Here is a 14090-nt window from a genome sequence, read left to right as displayed (position 1 = left end):
TATATATATATATTTTAGATATATATATCATATATAGATATATATATATCAGATTTTACAGGGGCGCCTTGGGTGCCTCAGCCAGGTAAGCTTGAATTCTTGATACCAGCTCAGGTCATGATCTCAAAATCCCGAGATGGAGGCCCACAAGGGGCTTCACCCTGGGCCTTCTTCAGATTCTCTTTCCCTCTTCTGACTGCCCTTCGCCCCCAGTTAAAAAAGAAAATCACGTTTGCACAAAATGTCGGTCCTATGAACTGTTGTTACCTAGAAAATTCTGGAATGGGAAGGAGCGTCCTAGCCCTTGCCCTGTTGGTCCGGTCTGTTGAAGTGTTGACGCCTGTTTTGCGCCTCTGCGCACATCACTCACCCCAGCCGGCCTGCTGTTTTCCTCCGTTTTCGCGACTCCCGAATCCCCCAGCTTGGCTAGTCTTCCAGTTCCGGAGTTCCCGGGCATGCAGACCCCACCTCCCTCCTCAGCGAGTCGGCGTCCCTGGGTCTCAGTGCCTCCGCCTGCCTCTGGTGTCTGCCCCGCCGTGGCTCAGTCTCTGGGTCTCTCCGCATCCTGCTTCTCACCTTCTCTGTCTCCGTCCCTGCTTTTACGTCGGAGTCGACCGTCTTTGGGTGTCTTTGTGTTCCCGGTTGTGGGTCTGCCCATTTCTGTGTGTCCCGGACTTTGCCGCTGTCTCTGGCTCTGTCCGTGTCTGCGTCTCCTCGCGCCTGGACCTCCCCTTCTCGATCTTTCTTCCTTCGCGGGGCTTCTCTGTGTCGGCCTCCCCTTCTCTTTCCCCTCCTCTGTATCCCGCCTTCTTGGATACTCTGGGAATCCTGGTCTCCTTGTCCCTGTCTCTCCATCTCTGGGTTCTCGCGTTCCTGTCACTCCCGGTCCCTGCGTCTTCCGGTCTCTCCGTGTCGCTCAGGGCCTCAGTGTCCCTCGTCTCTGGTTCTCAGGGCGGTGTATTTTTCCCCCTCGCCTTGTTGTAGCGCGTTGCCATGGATCGAAAATGACGCAGGCGCACGAGAGGCCTAGAAGCTGGAGGAGGCTAGCTCCGCCCCTGATTGGCTGTCCGTTCAGTCGTTGCGTCTTCGCTCCGCCCTCGCCCTGGGGAACGGCCCGCTGCGGTCTGGGAGTCGTAGTCCGCGGCGCAGGCCCAGTGCGCACGCGCAGTCTGACCTGACGCCATCGCGCCGAGCTCCTGCCGGCTGGAATCGGCCGAGGACCACTACGCAAGAGGTAGGTCTGGCCGGCGGCCGGGGGCTGCTCTACGGCGTGCTTTTGTCGAGCGGATCGTAGCGGTCCCGCCAGTGTGCTTCGCGCAGCTGCGTTCGGAGGTGACCTGTGGGGGCAGGGAGCGACCCCGGGTGGGGAGGGGAGGAGGAGATTCTGCGGTGTGGGGCCGGGAGAGGGAGGGGTGGAGGCTGGGAGCCCATGGGGTGGGGGGGTGAGGTGGGGGGTGCGATTCCCCAGGGTATGGGGCGGGGAGGACTGGCTGAGAGACCGCAGAGGGGGGCCTGGCTGCCTCTCTGCGGTGTGGAAACAGGGAAGGGTTGAGGTCACCCTCCTGCCGCCTGGGAGAGGGAGGGGATTGGAGAGGGGACTCGAGGACTGAGGGTGTCCCTAGGCAGGAGGAGCGGCAGACTGTGGCGTCCTGGGTGGGAGCAGGGAGGGGCCTGCGGTACCCCGAGTGTGCGTTCAGCTGAGCGAGGGGGCGGTGCAGAGCCGCCCCGGGTGGCACCCGAGGTGGGGCCTGGGATTAGAGGTCGTCTCTTCTGCCAGGCTCGCTGACTCCCTGCCTCTTCCCAGTCGGCCGGGGCGGATTGTCTGTCCCTGTGTTAGGATCCCTTTGGTGGGCGAAGAAACCCAAGAGAAGGGCAAGCATGGGTCTCCCTTTTTTGCTGCTGGAGGAGCCGGCAAGGGGAAGCGGGGATGACTGAGGATATTGTTTGGGGGGGGGGGGAATGTTCAGAAGCGTTTTAGGAAAAGGTCTTAGAATTGCACGTCTTTTGGTTAGATTCATCTCTCAATATTTTATTTTGTATCTATGTCACTTTTCCTCCTCATTCCCCACTTCCTTCCCTCTCTCTCCTCTCCCCGCTCCTCCGTTTTTCCCCTTCTCCAGTCCTCTCTCACATACCTTTTGTATATCTTCACTGACACCCTAGAGGCTAAGCTGGACAGCTCCACCATCCTCTTCTCTGTACCAGGGTTTGGTCCCCCCCCCTTGTCCCCCAAACCCTAACAACGTCCTTTACTTTTGCTGGTCCAGGGCCACGTGTGTATTGTCCCTTGCCTCTGTGAGTTTCTGACTTTTGAGTTCTGTCCTTCAGGCTTTTGGGAAGCTCAGGCCAGTTGTTCAGGACTTTTCCTGATTTGGGTCGATCTGTCCTCCCAAGTGGATCCGGAGTTTGCACTCTTGGCAGGGACCATAGAAGACAGCTAAGATGTTAAGAATGATCCCTTGATCTCTACGTTTGCTCATTTTAAAGGCGCCCTTTGTAGTGAGTAAATAATTATTGGTTGAGGCCAAGAGACCCTGTGAGTATCTTGAGTCACCTGAGTTGGGCATGTGTGGAGAGGGGGAAGTGAGGCAGGGCAGGCCTGGAGGTAGAGTTGAGGAGTTAGAAGCCAGCCTTGAGCTCTGCTGAGCCCAGTGTGAGAGGGATTTGCTTGCAGGAGCCCCACAGGGCTTGGGGACCTCTCAGCTCACCTCCTCCCCCTTCCGCCCCCCACGGCTTCCTCTGCATCCCAGGACTTGTGGGCAGGTATGCGAGGGGAGCCTGGGCTCTAGGAAATTTCCATCCCCATCTGAGGTAAATCATCCGAGGCCCCAAGATGTGTGTGTGTGTGATGGGGTGGGTAGCTGCCTGGTGACTGAGCCAAGAGGAATTTGGGCAGTGGGGAATGGCTTTACTCAAGGAAGCTGGGGACAGGTAAGAGTTCTGGTGGTCCCTCTGCCTAACAACATCCTTGCAGCAGCGTGACCAGTTGGTGAGGCTCCCGTGCAGGACGATGAGACCTGTGCACGCACTTACTAGCGAGTTCAAGGTAACCTTCTGAGACAGGACCCGCACAGAACAGTCCTGCCTGTGGTATCCTAAGAAAATGCAAATTACTTGCTTGTGTGACCGCACCCCTGCCCATGCGCCACATAGAGCTCTGTGTACCCTGTGCCTGTTGGGATAAATATGGCTGTGCCGCTGGCGGGAGCTGGCAACACTTCTGTTGCCAGAGGAGGCTCTAGATTAGTTAACGGCAGCAACGTGGTTACGAAAGCTAGAGTCCAGAAGCCCAGCCAGCAGCCTGTTTTGTAACAGGGACAAGACACACCTGGGACAGACAGGTTCTCTGGTTGCTTTAGCCGCCAGGCAAAGTTGCGTTGTCGCAACTGAGACTGTCCTGTATTTGCCCCTCGTGGCCCTAGCAGAGGAAATGCAAGAGTGCATTTCTTTCTCATCCTGAGGTGGGGAAAGAAGCTCTTTACTTAATCATCTATTTTTAAAGATTTTAAAAATTTATTTGACACAGAAAGAGGCAGTGAGAGAGGGAACACAAGCAGGGGGAGTGGGAGGGGGAGAAGCACCTGAGCCGAAGGCAGATGTTTAACGACTGAGCCACCCAGGTGCCCCAGGGAAGCTCTTTACAAACAAGTTTTGGAACTTAGAAATTTATTTAGGGGAAAGAAGAAAAGTAAACATTAGACCCTTACAGCTGAAAGAGCATAAACTGAAAAGACAAGCCACAGATGGGGACACTGGCAAGACCAAGCCAGAGAGAGACCACTTTAATTACTTAATAGAAAGGGAGCTGTAAGTGCCATCGAAAAGCAGGCCGCTGCCTGACAGAGTGGAAGGAGTAGATTTTGTGGTCTGAAGTCCCCGATGCAGAGGTGTGGGGAAGGAGAACCCTGGTGAGCACTGCTGTAGTGGGTGGCAGGGGCTGGGTTGCCTCCAGTGGGCTGCTGTGGGTCACAGGTAGCCTACTTCTACTTTGACCTTCCATGTATATCCCCAACCTGATCCCAGATAGACGGATATGAGGGTAATGGCCAGCAAAAATTAGGAATAGCCAGGATGCCTGTTAGTAGAGAACTGGAACCATTTAAAAATAATTTAAATAATGGGCACCTGGGTGGCTCAGTGGGTTGAGCATCTGGCTCTTGATTTTGGGCTCAGGTTATGATCTCGGGGTCCTGGGATGGTGGGGCTCCACAGTCAGTGGCGAGTCTGCTTGAGATTCTCTCCCTCCACCCCTCCACCCTGTTGCGCTCTTTCTCTCTCTAAAATAAGTTGAAAAAGGTAATTTATGCACTCAACAAATACTGAGCCAGGGACTGCCCAGAGCATTCCCCGTGAGGAACCTCTCCTCTCCTGGGGTTTACGTTCCAGCGGGGAGGCAGGTGGTAGGCAGGTAAGAGGGAGTGAGGAGGTGTGGGTGGAGGGAAGGTCTCCATGAGGGGCCCCTTCAGAGCCCAGACCTGTGCGGGACAGGAGGAGTGCTGTAGGGAGCAGGACGGGCTGAGGCGGGGTGTGTGAGGGAAATGGTGGTAATGATGGCGCGGCCCAGCCGTCTCTTCCTTGAGGGAAATGGAACTGTGTGGAATGGCTTCGGACCCCTGGTGTAGCCTCAGAGAAGGGGAGCGGTGGGCCTTGGGGCCTCTACCAACATTTTTTTTTTTCCGTCTATATTTAACAGCTTTATTGAGATACAGTTGACATACCAAAAGAGTTCATCTATTTAAAATGTGCAGTTTGTTGGTTTTTGCGCATTCACAGAGTTGTACAACCAACAACACGGTGAATTTTAGAACATTTTATCACTCCAGGAAGAAGTGCAGGGCAGTCCCTCTGACTCTGACCCCCTGCCCCTGGCAGCCACTGAGCTACTTTCTGTCTCTGTAGCCTTGCCTCGTCTGGACAATTGGTGTGAATGGAATCCGACACCCCCCAGCTGCGACGTCGCCGGGCCCCGTGCCCTGGTGGAGTATCAGAGCACATCTTCCCTGTCCCTGGAGGAGGTCATTGGTGCCCGGGTCCTCATTGCAGTTTTCTCTGTAAAGACAAAATCCTCACCACATTTTCTTGACGTCCCCAGACGTGTTTGGAAGAAAAACGTTGGTTTCTGTGATTCGGCCAGGGAGAGCATTCCCACTGGGTTTGGGTGCAGCTTTTGTCTGGGATGTGTCCCTCCTGGTGGGGTCCGTGGATCTCCCCATTATGCGGGGAGAAGTGCAGACGCAGCAGGTTCTGGGAGCTGCTGGAGGAGCTGGAGTGCATGTCCCTGTGTACTCACAGCTGGTGAAGGCATTGGGAGCCTGAAGCCAACAGCAGGTAGCCTGGCCAGCAGTGGCCTGCCGGGTTCCTCGTTCAGCTTGCTCACTGTTTGCCAGCAGTTACAGTCAAGAGAGTTCACCTAAACATCCCAAATCTAGCTTCTCAAGCTTCTCTCAGATGATGCCACTGCCCATCAGGATCAGCTGGGGGTGGGGAGAGGACAGAGCAGGACCAGAGCTCTCAGGACCTAAACACCACAGTCTCTCCTCTTCCCCCACCATTGTACTCTCCTCCTGGCCAACTTCTTCGGCCTCCCACCTGGTTCTGTGGGCGGGTCAGGCGGGGTCTGCAGTCCTTTGCCATTTCTAGAAGTAGATACTGGTTGTTTACTGATCTACAGTTGACCCCGAAGAAGTTGAAGGTTAGGGCATTGTCAAAAATCTGTGTATAACTCTTGGCTTCCCAGACACTTATCTACCAACAGCTTCTGTTGACTGGAAGCCTTACAGATCATCAATTGGTTAACTTACGTTTTATATATAACACCTTTTAAATACTGTATTCTTAAAATAAGGTTAAGAGAAAAAAATGTTCTAATTGTAAAAAAGAGAGAATGCATTTACAGTATGGTACCGTATTTATAAAAAAAGAAATCCACCTTAAGTGGACCATGCAGTTCAAACTGGTACTCAAGGGTCAGCTGTGTTTTCGGATCTTACGGTATCTAAATAGGAGGGACAGTCGTGATACCTAGCCCTTCTAAAGGTGAACGAAGTCTGGGAACGGTATCACGTGCTTTGAGTATACATCGTTGGAGTGAGTTTTGTAATGTTTTAAGATTTTTACATCTTTAAAAGTGAGATCCTTTAACTTTTCTTTTAGCTGTCACTGAATTTTTTTTTAATCCTGGTAATACCAGTCTTACAAAATGAGTCTTTCCACCTCCCACTTTTTATGTTAATTTTTATCTATGCAAGTGTAAAACTCTGCTGATACTTAACAAGCAGATTGCTTGGAAATAATTCTGCATGGACTCCTGGTGTGGTAAGTGGGACTGATGAGCTCGGGGGACCCTGCTTGTTCTTCTCTGCTGTGGATGCCTTGTGGCTGGCTTCTTGTTGTGTAGGCATCTCTTGTCTGTCCTGTGCAGGTCTGGATTCTGGCTGAGATCCCAGAGCGTCCTGCTGTTCTCTCTGTCCTTTGCAGCTGCAGTTACGTGAATTCGCCCTCCACAACACCTGCCCTGTCCCTGGCTCGTCACATTTCCCAGTACGCGTTTGAAAAGATGTTGCCTTTGGAGAAGGCATTTGCCACCCCTAGGAGCTCCCTAATTCCCCCAGAACTGCCTCTGTTAGGATCAGCAGCTGAGGACCAGGAGGAGGACCCCAAGACTGTCCTCGGGAGGGACCTTGAGTTCTCCCGCCAGCATTTCCGGAACTTCATCTACCAGGAAGCGGCTGGGCCCCACCAGGCCCTGACCGAGCTGTTTGAGCTGTGCCGCCAGTGGCTGCAGCCCGAGGTGCACTCCAAGGAGCAGATGCTGGAGCTGCTGGTGCTGGAGCAGTTCCTGAGCGTCCTGCCTGACAACGTCCGGCCCCTGGTGGTGGCACAGTGTCCTGAGAGCTGCAAGAAGGCAGCCTCCCTGGTGAAGGACCTTACCAAGGCCCTGGAAGAGCCAGGTGAGGCGGCTGCCCCAGAGCAGAGTAGACCACAGAAGAAATAGGAAGCGGGGAGGTCAGCCTTGGAAGGCATAAAATTGACAGCGTAGAGCCCACGCCAGTCAGTGGCTTCCCTGAGAGTTGAGCTCCCCATAAGAGGCACAGAGGTGAGCAGCGCAGAGCTGGTGGGGGCTGCAGCCTCACCACCCTGCCCAGTGGCAGCATCCTCGGAGTTGTCACATGGACCAGGAAGACTGCTCGGGCTCCTGCCCTCACATCTGCCTTCCCGATGCAAGGAAGCAGAAGGGAACCAGCCCCTTAAAAGCTGAGTAAATGTTCTGGGCGCTTGTTTCTATCCCCTCAATGAGGTAAGAAGAGGAGCACTGGGGCTGGGTGGGCAGTTACCACATCTGAGGGCAGGACCTGAAGGACTGGTGGGGGGGGTGGCCTGGAGCCTTGGGCTCTTGGTCAGAAGCCTATGTCCGTGCCCACCCCCTGCGGGTTTACTGTGTGATTGTTAGCACATCTCTCCCTTTTGGGCTCACTCGTCCTTCGAGTATAAGCAGGGATGCTGTTGAGTCTCCCATGGAGCTGTCCGCAGCTTTGAGGAAGGGGGAGTGCGGGAAGCACGCTGAGCCTCTGTTGTCTGTTACTACCAGGTGGGCCTGCGAGGGCCAGTGAAGACCTGGAACCCAGCGAGACCCAGGCATACCCCGACAACTGTGAGTGACCGGCTAGCCCTTGGGCGGGTATGGGCCAGCGTTCGATTGGGGGAGGTTGGGAGAGGGTGGGAGGGAGTCAGAGGGAGGCCAGGTAACCAAGGCCTGGAAGTCTGGGCTGATTTCTTTCTGTAGGCTCTGGTGAATGTGACAAGTATTTATAATTAAATTTGTTTTCAAAGATCATAGAAGGCGTATGTGCTTTGTTATTAATAGTGAAAAGCGTTGAGGTACAAAGAAAAAAAGTAATAATCTCTCCACCCCATGTGTCCTCTAAAACTAAACCAGTGGTGCCCCCTGGCATGTGTTCCTTCATGTGTCTCTGCACATCTTTTGGGTGCACACACGTCTCACCCAGGAGTCTGCTCAGAGGGTTTGTGGCCCTTTTCCCTGGAGGTGATTTTTTTGTGCCTGAGCTCATGCTGTTCAGCGTGTGTCACCCAGCCAGCCCCCTCCAGATGGCGGCCAGAGATCCAGTGCCATCCCCTTACCTTCATGGCATTTCACAGGATCTGCCCTTCCCGGTCCCGAGTTGGAAGTTACTGCCATTAAGGTTTCTGCCTCTTCCTACAAATGTGCTGTTAAACGTCCTTAGGCCTGTACCTGGTGTGGGAGATTTCGTTTGTGTAGGCGGGTTCCTCGGGATCACTGGACAGAGGACATTCCACATGGTTTTGTAGGAAGTTCCGTAGCATACACAGTGCCAGTGTACAAGGGTGCCCACTCCCCCACATCCACGCCGGCACCGTACGTTCTTGGTGTTTAAGATTTCCGCCTCACTAATGGGTATGAAAGTGTTCTCTGCTTTGTGGCTTTAGTTCGAATTTCTGGGGCCACTACTGACCTCAAGCTTCTTTTTGCTTTCTTCTTGGTGTGCTCTGCTCTGTCAGTTGAGGACAGTGTGGGGCCCCTTGATCTTGAGACCTGCTGTGATGTGAGCACTCGGGTCTCCCTTCCTCTGAGTCGGAGAACTCTTCGCGCTCTTTCTGGGGCCTGTGCAAGGGAGGCAGGGTCTCCCTCATTGGTTCGGGCTGCCCAGCTGTGTAAAACCAGTCTCCTCATCTTTGTCTCCCCTTCTCCTAGCCTGTCCCTCTCCAGCCCCTGTGCTTCTGGAACAGGGGAACATCGGCGACAAGAAGACCGAAGAGGCCAAGCCTGCAAAGGTCGAGCCGAAGGTGGGTGGGGTCTTTCTTGTCCGGGGGCTCATCGGGCCTGTTCCCCAGGAGGTGGATCTGTCATCCTAGCCTGTGAGGCTCTGCCCCTCTCCCCATCGTTAACATGCCACCTGCTCCACAGGAGGAGCTGGGGGCGCCGAGCTTCCAGGGCCGGACACCTGGGCTGCTGCCACCCCAGGAAACCAAGACACGAGCCTGGCTGAGAGTGGGTGGGGATGATGAGGCAAGGAGAGGTCTCGGATCAAAGCGAGCAGCCTGAGTGCTGCCACTGCCCCCTTAGGAATGTTGGCCAGGGTCTCCCTTTCTGTCAGCTCCCCGCCCACCTGGTATGGGGACTCCCTGGCCCTCATCCCTCTGGCTGTGGCCAGGGCACTGTTCCTCTCTTCTGGGGTGCACCATCGTTGCTAGCCACGACTCCCCTCCCCACTCCCCGCCCCCTGCCTTCGGCACTCTGGGCCTGGACGTGCCCTTTCCTCTCCCCGAGAGACAGCTCCCCCAGACCTCATGGAGCCCGTGGCCTTTGTCCTGGTGACCGCTTCTCCTGACGGCAGTGAGGGTGGCTGTCCCAGTCCCCCCAGGTGCTGGCCTGGGGCCTACGTGGTGTGCAGGGGTGGCAGACACAGGAGACTCCGGGGTCGTCTACAGCAGTGGCTCTCAGCCAGGGTGGCTTTGTCCCTCGGGGGACATTGGGTGATGTCTGGAGACCACTTGGCTTGTCGGTACTTCTGGGGGGAGGAGGTGCTGCTGACATCCACAGGGAGGAGGTCAGGAAACATCCTGCAGTGCCTGGGGCAGGCCCAGCTGACGAAGTCCCTAGCTCTGGGGCGCCTGGGCCGCTTGGTTGGTTGGGGATCTGCCTTTGGCTCAGGTCGTGATCCCCAGGGACTGGGCTTGAGCCCTTCCTCGGGCTCCCCACTTGACAGGGAGCCTGCATCCCCCTCTCCTGCTCCCCCTGCTCGTGCGCTTGCTCGCTCTCATCAAATAAATAAATAAAATCTTCAAAAGTCTGTAGTTCTGGGGCCAAAAAACCCTTCCCTCAGGTTAAGCCAGGATCCAGGTCCAGGACCTGCATGGTGGTGGTGGGGGAGGGAGGAGCCCCCCAAGGTAGTCCCTGGCGTCGTGGGACAAGGGTCCACCCTTCCTCTGCTCGGGAGGCCTTAGCCATGGCGCCGCTACTGTTTCAGAAGTTGACGTTTCCGGAGGCGCCTCTGTACCTGGGGGAGTGGGGCCACCTGGACCCGGCGGAGGAGAACCTGAAGACCTTCCGGAAGCTGCTCCTCTGGGGTGAGACCTGTCCGCGCGGCCTCATGCTGCATCCTCTGCCCTCTTCCAGAAGCATTGGTCTAGGGGTTTCCAACTCCCACGTGGGGCTCTGGTTAAGGCCCCACAGTGTTTTGAACATACTTGACCATGAATGACATTGCCAGGGCCCCCACCTTGGCCCTGCCCTTCTCGATTTACACATTTGAGGCCTGCCAAAGCCCTGGGCTTTTGAGTGTGCAGCCCCTGCTCTGGGACCTGAAGCTTTTGAATGCGGAAAGGCCTCCTGGCCCCAGTGTGTCAACTTTCCCTTCCTCCTCGGTGCAGAGACGGAGCCTCTTGGCCTTCATGGGTCTTCCCTCTTGTGTGGACATCTTTGCCCACAGCCCAGGCCCCAGCACAGACTTCTGAGTTCCTTGTGGTTGTCGTTTTAGGGTCTTTTCTGACCACTCTGCCTTGAATTTCCCCACTTCCTGTTGGGCTTTCCCGTTCTCCTCAGTGGGCCCTCCTCACCCCTTCCCCAGTGTTCCGGGAGTCCCCAGCTCTCCAGGGCTCCGAGCAGCTTTGGTGGATGTCCCAGGACAGAGGAAAGGATTGGGGCTGCCCCGGCCAACCTGTGAGAGCTGAGGGGCATCGTTGGCTGTTTCTAGTCTGCTTTCAGTGGCTCGTCCAGTGTTTGGTTTTTTGATCCCACCCAGGGTTTCAGCTGGCCCAGCCTGATGATGCCTGCAGGCTGGAGACGGAGGAACTCCGGTTAGTTGAGACAGAACCACCGGAAGGCAGCTTCTCAGGTGAGGTCCGAGAGCTGTGGTCGGGCCAGGGTGGAGGGTGCGCCTTTCGGAGGCTGATGGAGCTCCTCGCAGCTCCGCTGGGCTCGGCAAAGACCTCAACTTGAACCTCGCTCTTCCCCACCCCATGTCCCATACTTTTGCTGCCCCCACCCCCCAAATGTCAGAGCAGGAGGTAGCAGTCCAGCTGTTCTAACTATCTCTTGCTGGATAACAGCCCCAAAGCTTAGTCACTTGAACACCAGCGGGGCTGACTGGGATCGGCTGGGCCTCTGTTTTCCCTGTGGTGGCTGTGGGGCTGTGTCCACAGCCACAGTCATCCGGGGACTTGTCCTGGGTGGTCTCTCTCAACCGTGGCAGTTGGTGCTGGCTCTTGACGGGGAGCTCAGCTGCAGCCGTCAGCCCGCACCCTCCTCATTGCCTCTGCACGTGGCTGGCCTGAGCTGCTTCACAGTGTGGCAGCGAGGTGCAGAGGGAGCGTTCTCGGAGGGTAAGCACCGTCCTCTGGTGCTCTGCGAGCCTTTGCTTGCGTCATGCACACTTAATGTCCCCTAGACCTCAGCAGGTCACATGGTCAAACCAGCATGTGCGGTGCAGGGGTTGTGTGTGTGTGTGTGTGGTGGGGACACTTCCCAAGGGCCTGAATCCCAGGAGACTGCTTCATTGGGGGCCCCCGGTTATAACACGTTAGTGTACTGCGCAAGTGCCCGCTGGGCCCTTCCTGGTGAGGATGTGGGCTCGCCCCAGCTCATGGCTCCGTCGCCAGGCTCTGCTCACGCACGGGTCACGGTGGCCGCTGCAGCTCACATCCCCAGTTGCGGGAAGGAGACCCCTCCCTACCCCTTACACCTGTACGTGCATCTCGTGGGCTAGAACTCAGTCACATGGCCACTTCAGCACAAGGCAGGCTGGGAGTGACTGTCTTTAGGCAGGCATGTGAGCTCGGGGACTGCAAAAGATGGGGGACACACACACGGCAGTCTTCTCTGTGATCTTGTTCGAATCCATCACCCCTGGGTTTGTGGAGGGAATTGACGGTGTGCGTGGTGAGCACCTTGTCCTCACTCACTTCCCTCTTGCCCCGGTTTTCCATCCTGTTCGATCTCATAGTCGCTGGCCTGCGCCTTTTGTTAGTTTTCTCCCGAAGGGCAGACCCCTTTGGCGTCCCTGGAGTTGGGACTGCTCACATCATCACCTTATTTCAGGCGGCAGGAGGTGGCAGGAAGGTAAAGAGAACGTGTGTGAGACGCTGATGGAGAGGATCACGAGGGAAATTCTCGTTTGCCCCCTGACGGGAGCCGCCCCAGAGGAGGAAGAGCAGCTGCAGAAGGCTCTGGACCCTCAGGAGGGGGAACCAAGCCCTGTCACCGTGGCCCACAGGCGGTCAGTCATCCGGGAGCCAGCCCAGGACAGGGGCACAGCCAGGGAGAGCCCTGCGGTGCCTGTGATGCCAGCCGCCACGCGGCAAGGCCTTGGAAGAAAGAGGCCCTGCCCGAAGGATGTGGGTGGGCAGGGCCCCGAGTGCGTCTCCCGTGTGAGCAGCCACCTGCCGTGCCACGTGAGGGAGCCTGGTGCGGCCGGCCACAGCGCAGGGTCCCTGGCCAGGCCGGACCAGGCTGGTCCTCCGGCGGGCCGCCCTGCTGCCGAGGAGCCTGGGCCGTCCCGCGGGAAGCCCTATGCGTGCAGCGAGTGTGGGGAGACCTTTGCGTGGATCTCGCACTTTATTGATCATCTCAGAAGCCACAGTGGCAGGAAGCTGTATGCGTGCCCGGGCTGCTGGAAGACCTTCCACTTCAGCCTGGCCCTGGCCGAGCACCAGAAGACCCACGAGAAGGAGAAAATCTACGCACTGGGGAGGGCCCTGGGACCCCACCCCGCAGCGTGTGGCGCCCATGCCAGCGGGAGGCTCAGTGGGCGCGTGGGGTTTGCGGCAGGCGACGTTTTCCCTGTGCACTCGGAGGCGCAGAGATGAGCCACTTGCTCGAAGTGTCCCTAGAGGACAACTTCACCCGCCTGGGATTCCCGAGTCATGTATCTGCTTCTTGAAACCCTTGCGTGGCTTCTTTGCAGTGTCTTTGTGGACATGCTCTGTTCTCTCAATGAGCTATTGTGGCTAAAGCGCTTAGAACCCAGGAAGGGCCCTCGGGGAGCCCTCCTCTCCTTATAAACACACCCGTGTAGACGCCCACGTGCAAGCACGAGCTGTCCAGTGTGAAAGAAGATTCCCTTTCTTCCATAGCCATTTCAGCACCCCCCGCGCGGTGGAACGTTTGTCATTGTGCTAAGTGTAGAGTTGCCTTAAAGGGTGTGACCTGCTCTTGCTGAAGTCAGCCTTGCTTCTGCTCCCCCCGCTCGGGCTCCCCAGGGTTTCTGCGCAAGCCGTTTGGTCTTTTCGTAAACACCTGATGTCAAGCTCACTTCTGAATCCTCACTAGCAGACTCTTTCCTAGTTAATGCACGTGTCTGCGAGTGCGGAGTGGCTTAACCGAGATCACAGAAATGCTTGGAGCCTTGTTACAGTGTTTTCAAACCATGCATCTCTGCCCATTAGTGAATTGTGAAATCAAATTAGTGGGTGGCCACCAGTGCGACAAAGCAATGAAGTAGAATTAAATAGGTAAAAATTCATCATGTAGTAAAGGCAGATATTGTTTCGTGAAACTTCTCAGCCATGCATCTAAATACAAGAGCTGCCTGCAAAGTACGATGGATTTCTTGCACAGAGGATGGAGGCTCGTGATGAGAGCAGGTGGAGGACGCCAGTAGAGGTTGATGAGATGTCACCGCCCGGACAGGCGAAGCTTGACTCCTCAGGCTACCTGAGGTGATCTGCTGTGTGCACAGTCTGATGGCAGCATTGTTTCTCTTGCCTGAGCATAAACTTTAACTGCTTCTTGTTGATAACTGGTGCCTCTTTTTTGTCATTGTGTTTGAGCAGGCAGTCTGTTGTAACGATGCACAGAGTAGCTGCTTAACGTAATAAAGGATTTATTTCTCGCACTCACATGACAGTCTCGTGTTTGTTACTGTTGTGTGCGTCGATGGGAGGGAAGCTCTGCTCCGTGTAGTGATTTGGGGATCCAGGCTCTGTCCCTGCCGTGGCTCTGTTCCCCACTAGACCCCTGGTGCACAAGGAAAGCCGCACTTGCTCAGCTGGGAGACCACACACATCACTTCCATTCGTCTCCTTGGAGGGCCATGATTCGCGGCCCAAGTCAC

At 56.0% G+C, this 14090-nt stretch overlaps 1 protein-coding gene across 4 annotated transcripts; it reads left to right on the top strand.

Moving 5' to 3' along the window:
• Positions 1 to 984: 984 nt before the first annotated feature.
• ZSCAN18 (zinc finger and SCAN domain containing 18) lies at positions 985 to 13875 on the top strand. Of its 4 annotated transcripts, none has more exons than XM_080829368.1 (8): positions 1050 to 1234; positions 4900 to 4976; positions 6478 to 6950; positions 7589 to 7651; positions 8732 to 8823; positions 10008 to 10107; positions 10782 to 10874; positions 12077 to 13875. In XM_080829368.1, exons 3-8 carry the CDS (start codon positions 6557 to 6559, stop codon positions 12841 to 12843), a joined length of 1509 nt encoding a protein of 502 aa, XP_080685494.1. In that variant the 5' UTR covers positions 1050 to 1234; positions 4900 to 4976; positions 6478 to 6556; the 3' UTR covers positions 12844 to 13875. The 4 variants fall into 4 exon arrangements, with proteins under 4 accessions (XP_080685491.1, XP_080685494.1, XP_080685492.1 ...); XM_080829366.1 differs by having other exon boundaries at positions 1152 to 1234; positions 4900 to 5111; XM_080829365.1 differs by lacking the exon at positions 4900 to 4976 and having other exon boundaries at positions 985 to 1234.
• Positions 13876 to 14090: the final 215 nt, after the last annotated feature.

This window comes from Martes martes (genome assembly GCF_963455335.1).
Source record: "Martes martes genome assembly, chromosome: 17".
Lineage (NCBI taxonomy): Eukaryota > Metazoa > Chordata > Mammalia > Carnivora > Mustelidae > Martes > Martes martes.
This window is presented reverse-complemented; position numbering and strand designations above follow the sequence as displayed.

Bases quoted from the DNA above. Each gene is read 5' to 3' on its own strand.
- ZSCAN18 (XM_080829365.1), top strand. From the start codon at position 6,557: ATGTTGCCTTTGGAGAAGGCATTTGCCACCCCTAGGAGCTCCCTAATT. The intron at 6,951-7,588 runs GTGAGGCGGCTG...TGTTACTACCAG, and splicing joins CAAGGCCCTGGAAGAGCCAG to GTGGGCCTGCGAGGGCCAGT. The intron at 7,652-8,731 runs GTGAGTGACCGG...CCCTTCTCCTAG, and splicing joins CCAGGCATACCCCGACAACT to CCTGTCCCTCTCCAGCCCCT.